Consider the following 5755-nt stretch of genomic DNA (forward strand, 5'->3'; position numbering starts at 1 on the left):
TCACAATCCGCGAACCGGCACGGCAGCAGCAGAGACGCGCGGGTTCCGACGACAGGACCCTCATGGTCCCGAAGCCGGAGGTGAAGGAGGAGGAGGAGGACGACGATGAGGAGGCCGCGAAGCTATTGGAGTACCTTGGATGACAGCGCCTCATCGTCGGCGGCGACGACCCCGAGGACTGCCCGAGGTACTTTGTCACCATGCATCTAATGAGAAAGGGTGGCATAAGCCTTGGGATGGAGGTAGTATGTGTTGATAAAATGCATGTGTAGTTCATAGTGTTTTATAAAATAGTTGACTATTACAAAATTTATGTTTAAAATGGTTGGATTTTAAAAATATGTAATTTAAAAAATTCTGATTATTTTTATGTGTTCTCTGCAAACAATTAAAGCAAAATATGGTGTTCCTTGCAACAACAAATCATTGTTGTGGTTCTTTGCAAAAATAGCACCAACAAGTGGTGTGATCTGCTATTTCCTCAGTGCTTGAAGATGATCAGAACGGCCGTGCAGTTATCCTTGCATCGCCTCTCGCGAACAGCCTCCTTCACCAGACACCGCACGGCGAGCGTGGCTGAAAATGTCTCCTGAGTGGTACAGCAAGGTACAGTGAGATGCTTAAGGTAAAATGAAATTTATCGGAGGTATGAAAATATGTTTACATCGGTGCGATAAATAATAATACTCATTGTTGAAGTTGTAGATATTGACACGATCTCCTAGATTCATCAGACAATATATATAGATTTAACGTTGTAGATATTGACAGATTTTTCTATAAATCAACTGAAATTTAAGAGAAGCATGACTTAGGGAAAACCCAGTAACTTCAATTATTTTGGAACAGAGGGAGTATATTGCTATGTGGTGAATTTCCTGCAGAGTTTAGGTAGCCACGCCAGCTGCAACGCATATGCCAGAGCTCTACCATGTATACATGGCTAATCTAGTCCATAGGAGAATGGGTAGCATAAATTTCACTACAGAAAATAGGCTTACAATTTAATTTTAGCATCATCTAATCAAAGCCTAATCAGTTTTCACCTCAGTACAGATAACTTATAGCAAATAGTGGGTAGAAGAAACAAACGTATATGAAAGTTACAAATTACTTAGCACCTTTAATTGCTTCTGGACAAATTCAACAGCATCACTTGGTCCAAATACCTGGGATACATAACAAATTAGACTCGACATAAATATGATTGAAGGAGGAGTCCAAACGAGGCAAAAACTGATATAACAAGGAAACGAAAATGAACATACTCCCCATAAGCCATCAGAGCCAAGAATGATGAAATGATCCTTCTTTGTAAGTTCAAACGAATGTACATCTGGTGTTGCAATTAACCCAACCTGCACAGTAGTTGATTGATAAATGTTGATGCTCCACCAAGTTATTTTTTTACAGATAGCCTTCTTATCTTCTTTTTTTAACACGTGCCTTCTTATCTGTTCAACACTGGCTTTAAGAAAGCATGCTGAAGGACTATGTATTACAGTATTAGTAGGCATGCAGCACACACTTTTTTCTCTAGTTTTTTTTACGCTAAATTAGATTTATTTGTTAGTTTGGCTTGACATAGCTACGTCTGCAAAAATAAGTGTCTATTTCTTCCCAGAATTTGGATAGAACATTTGACAGAAGTTGTAAAATTATCTCTCCAATGAGGGTACCACATACTAATGTAAAGCATTGAATTTTTGAAAGTTTTGGATGTAAGCAACACAATGTAAGAACTGACAACTGAGTAACTGAGATAAATTAGAATTGCAAGCCCAAAACTGTATCTAACTGATGTGCTCTCTATACAAAAGACCTGTATTTTCATGAACGAGCCATGCTAACCAAGTACCTCCATTATTGCATTGTTTCTAATTCCTACCATTTTAACAAAAAGGAGGGAGATGGTAATCAGGAGGGAATAATTCTCTAGAGAACATCTCAACCATTCATCTCAACGCTGGTGATACTCAAACAGTATATTTTCCATATACACAAACAGAACAGCAGGTTAATTTTATCAGCAAATAAGTTTGCAACAGTAAACCTTCTTAAAGTGGCGATCTCCAAGAGCTCTAGATACTTCAATGCGTCCTTGCAGTCTCCCATTAGGACCAACAGAACCCCCAGGCTTTACAGCACAAGGTTAATCGTGAGCCGGGATATATCAAAATAAGAGCTCAATATGCAATATGTAGTGGTAAGATGCTCATCTAATACTGCATTCAAACATTAGACCGATAACAAAAGGAGCAAATGAGACAACATGAGAAAATGAATCAAGGAAAGGACAACACTTTTGAACTTATCACAAATCAGCTAGTTCCTATCACTAACAACTGGCAACAATTAGGGTAAAAAGTTGGCATGCGTTGGATGCGCAACGGAAATGCTAATATTCTAATGCTTGAGAAAGTCCTTCGAACAAACTGTAATGAATGTCAGAGCTTAAATTTGGTATAATTACCAAAATCAGATTTTCCCCTCTACTTATTACCATAATCTGATCTCATTTGACAGACTGGGTGCCAGGAAAAAGATACAACATGATTGCAATGGCAACCATAGAATAACCAGGGAATTGATTCCTTTGGAACATGCATAACTAAGCAAAACTAAAGTTAGGAGGGACAACTGAACTAAATGCTGGAACTACATAGCTATTAAACTTCTGGATTCTCGACCGCTCTTGCGGAAAGATGGCTTTATGTTCTCTCGTCAAAACAATAGCCTTCAGTAGACTTTTAGTGTCAACCACTGGAACTTCGTCATCAGTTGAAGTAGAACGAGCTAATACTGCCTTAGCATCCCCGGCATTCGCAACCACAACATGGAACATGTCAATAAAGAGCAGCTTAAGCAAAATAGATTGCATAACTAGATTTGCATTTCGATTGAGATTTGATTTGGCATGTAAAATGTGTGAAATGCATAAGCTATGCATCTCAAATAAAATAATTAGCATTCAGTACCCAAATGACAACACCACACAATGGGTTACTTATGCATGAGAACAAAAACTAATGCATGGATTATTATGTTTGTAGATTAGCCACGGTAAATTATGCCGCAGTATGCTGAGTTGCAGACTTAAAGGTAGGAATGTTGGTATAAATTAATTTATTATAAATAAATGAAGAATCGGTGTCTTCAAGTCAGGATATAGACATTAAACCCTATGTATACTAAAGAAACAAATGGCCTCATAAATCCTGATTCTGTACGGATTTTAAATTCGATAACCAAAAATAATTCCAGGGTATGACGCATATAACGAAAGAAGAAAATCCCTGTTGCACCATCTTGCCAGTTTCCTATAGATAAGACATGTGAGTACTATCATGAAATAAGCAAGCAATAAGAAAGTTACTTACATGATAGAGATTCTCCGAAACTACCATTTCTATGGGCTTTGCATTATTGGTACAATAAAATGTCTATTCATGTTAATTTACAATCAATCCATCATAACTAAGAGGTTCTTGTCACTGCAAGAAGTAAGGTCCACCCTATGTCATTGTGTCGTTGCGCACCAACCAAGGTTCAGAAAAACGTTAGCTGCTAGGCCAAGGATGTTTCACTGCCAACGTTGTACCATCTAGAAAACCACCAATGCCAAGAGAGAAGAAAGAGGTATAGGTAAAAAGCTAAAACGATAAGAGTGGAGACTGGCTCATTGAGCAGGCCCACCAGCGGAATAGTAAGGTTGATTCCTCGCCATAGGATATTGTCGGTCGCTTAGACGACCGCGTAGGGTCGAACCGCCGTGCCAGGCCACACCAGGCACCTAGGCATCCTTGGCGGAGCCAAAGTAACGCCCAATAGAGCATTGTTTAACCTTGCCACCAGCTAGACAATACACTTGAAAGTATCAGGAAAATATCCAGTGGAATCCAGAGAAAACCATGTAAACCCATGTTTAAATTTTTGATAAAAAATCACAACAATATATTATGTTGGGGAGGTGAAGTTCTTTGAAGAAGTAAGCTTTCAAGTTCAAACTCGGAATCATTTAGGAGCTAAACAAACTGGGCAATGAATACTAGCAAACAGACAACGCTACTACTCATTGCTGAATTTGTCTTTTACATAACAGCAAAATGATTATGAGTTGGAACTTAACATAATGTTTTTTTATAATTTTTGGGAACTCCTAAACATGGTTTCCACAGATTTTTCATCTTAATGTGTTTTCCACAGGATACTTTCTCAAAAGTATCACTTTCAATTATTTTACCACTAAAGGAGGCGGCTTATGAATTCTTACACCATTTCTACAGACCACTAAAGAAGGCATGATACTTTTTAAATGTTGCAGATTTGTATCCTGTGATCTGTACAAATCTGCAACATTTAAAAAGTTACTCTTAAGTCTTAACCACTAAATATATCAGTTCTTACACCAGCTTGCCTGTAAATTTCCCAACCATGGTCGTAGGGTCTGACTGGTCATTTCGCAAAACAGATGAAGAAAGTTCAGACCATAATTCTTACCTTCCTGCAGTAGTGAATCATCAGTTCTATGAAAACCTGCAGATGATAAGCATTAACAAATGCTTAAACCAGAGGTATACAAATACCTAACAAAGTTTCAACAGAAGAGCACTGCCTGACCACTAAGAAGAACAATGAAGAGTAAAAGGCACCACAGAGGCACCCAAGAAAAAAAAATGCAACAGACAGTCAATATGCCAGTGTACATACTCAAGGATTCAGTGTCAAGGCTGCCTTTCATGTCGATAAAGGACATGTTGTATCAGAGAAATAAAAATATATAACCTACCTAGGGTAAGGCGGCAACTTTTTTTTATTGCAAGCACAATCTAAAATTGTAAAGTACAATGATGAAAATCGTAGAAGGGGTTCTTCTAATTAGTATTAGCCCGGTTATATTCTAGGGTCTAGACAGGCAAATAATTTCATGTATTAGATACCTTCAATAATGGCCTTCTTTGCCACTTTAACATTCATCTGCAAAATAATATATCAAAATTAGCTAAATTACCAACAGAAGAATAAGCACATTGAAATATCCGAATTATGCAATTTATGGTGTCTCAATCAAATTAAACCAAAAATGGAAAACTTATTTTCGTAAAAGAAAACTAAAATTTTAAAAGTAGCACTCTTAGAGAGCAAGTCAATATCAAGAAGCAGTAAATGGTCGTGTGATCTCATAAAATTATTAATTCCTCAATCAACAGGACAAAGAGAAGATGCAAAATGCCCACCTACCTAGATGGTGTCCACTTTATGTTCAGGGTCAACAATAAAGCGTCCCAGTCCATTTCAGGTTGAGAGTAATTAAAACAAGCCGAGATGTAAAAGGCTCGTTTTTAGGCGTTAGGTTTGTGTTGCGTCGAGTCATGGTTTGTTTAGGTTGCAGCTCGAGCACGAGCTGCATGTCCAGGTGGGGTGTAGTGTTAGGGTGTGTTCGGTTCTAGAATGAGGGAGGATGGAACGGAATGGTTCCATTCCGATGTCATGGGATGGTTCCGACACTGTGTTCGGTTCGAGAAAAAGTCGAGGCGAACGGTTACGGTTTTCGTTCGGTTACGGAATCGCACCGCGGAACGGAACAGCTTAAACATGATTCTTTGTCCAGGTTAAAATCAACAGAGGCCTAACATGATTTTGTATGTCCAAATCAAAATTAAAATAAAAATAAAAATCGCTACATGCGGGCGTGCGTTGCCGCCGCGCGTGCTGGTCGTGCTCGGCTGCCGCGCATGGTGGCCGTCCAGAGCCG

At 38.7% G+C, this 5755-nt stretch overlaps 1 protein-coding gene across 1 annotated transcript; it reads right to left on the reverse strand.

The window, feature by feature from the left end:
- Positions 1-481: 481 nt before the first annotated feature.
- LOC124690606 (probable protein phosphatase 2C 67) lies at positions 482-4977 on the reverse strand. The gene is made up of 8 exons (XM_047223970.1): positions 4941-4977; positions 4501-4536; positions 4289-4350; positions 2663-2860; positions 2054-2137; positions 1269-1358; positions 1122-1169; positions 482-589 (listed from the first exon to the last, which is right to left on the reverse strand). The coding sequence occupies exons 1-8, from the start codon at positions 4975-4977 to the stop codon at positions 482-484; spliced, it is 663 nt and encodes a 220-aa protein (XP_047079926.1).
- Positions 4978-5755: the final 778 nt, after the last annotated feature.

This window comes from Lolium rigidum, chromosome 2 (genome assembly GCF_022539505.1).
Source record: "Lolium rigidum isolate FL_2022 chromosome 2, APGP_CSIRO_Lrig_0.1, whole genome shotgun sequence".
Taxonomy (NCBI): domain Eukaryota; kingdom Viridiplantae; phylum Streptophyta; class Magnoliopsida; order Poales; family Poaceae; genus Lolium; species Lolium rigidum.

Bases quoted from the DNA above. Each gene is read 5' to 3' on its own strand.
- LOC124690606 (XM_047223970.1), bottom strand. From the start codon at position 4,977: ATGAATGTTAAAGTGGCAAAGAAGGCCATTATTGAAG. The intron at 2,861-4,288 runs GTCTGTAGAAAT...ATTTTGCTTAAG, and splicing joins GTATCATGCCTTCTTTAGTG to CTGCTCTTTATTGACATGTT. The intron at 2,138-2,662 runs GTAGTTCCAGCA...TGTGCTGTAAAG, and splicing joins TCCAGAAGTTTAATAGCTAT to CCTGGGGGTTCTGTTGGTCC.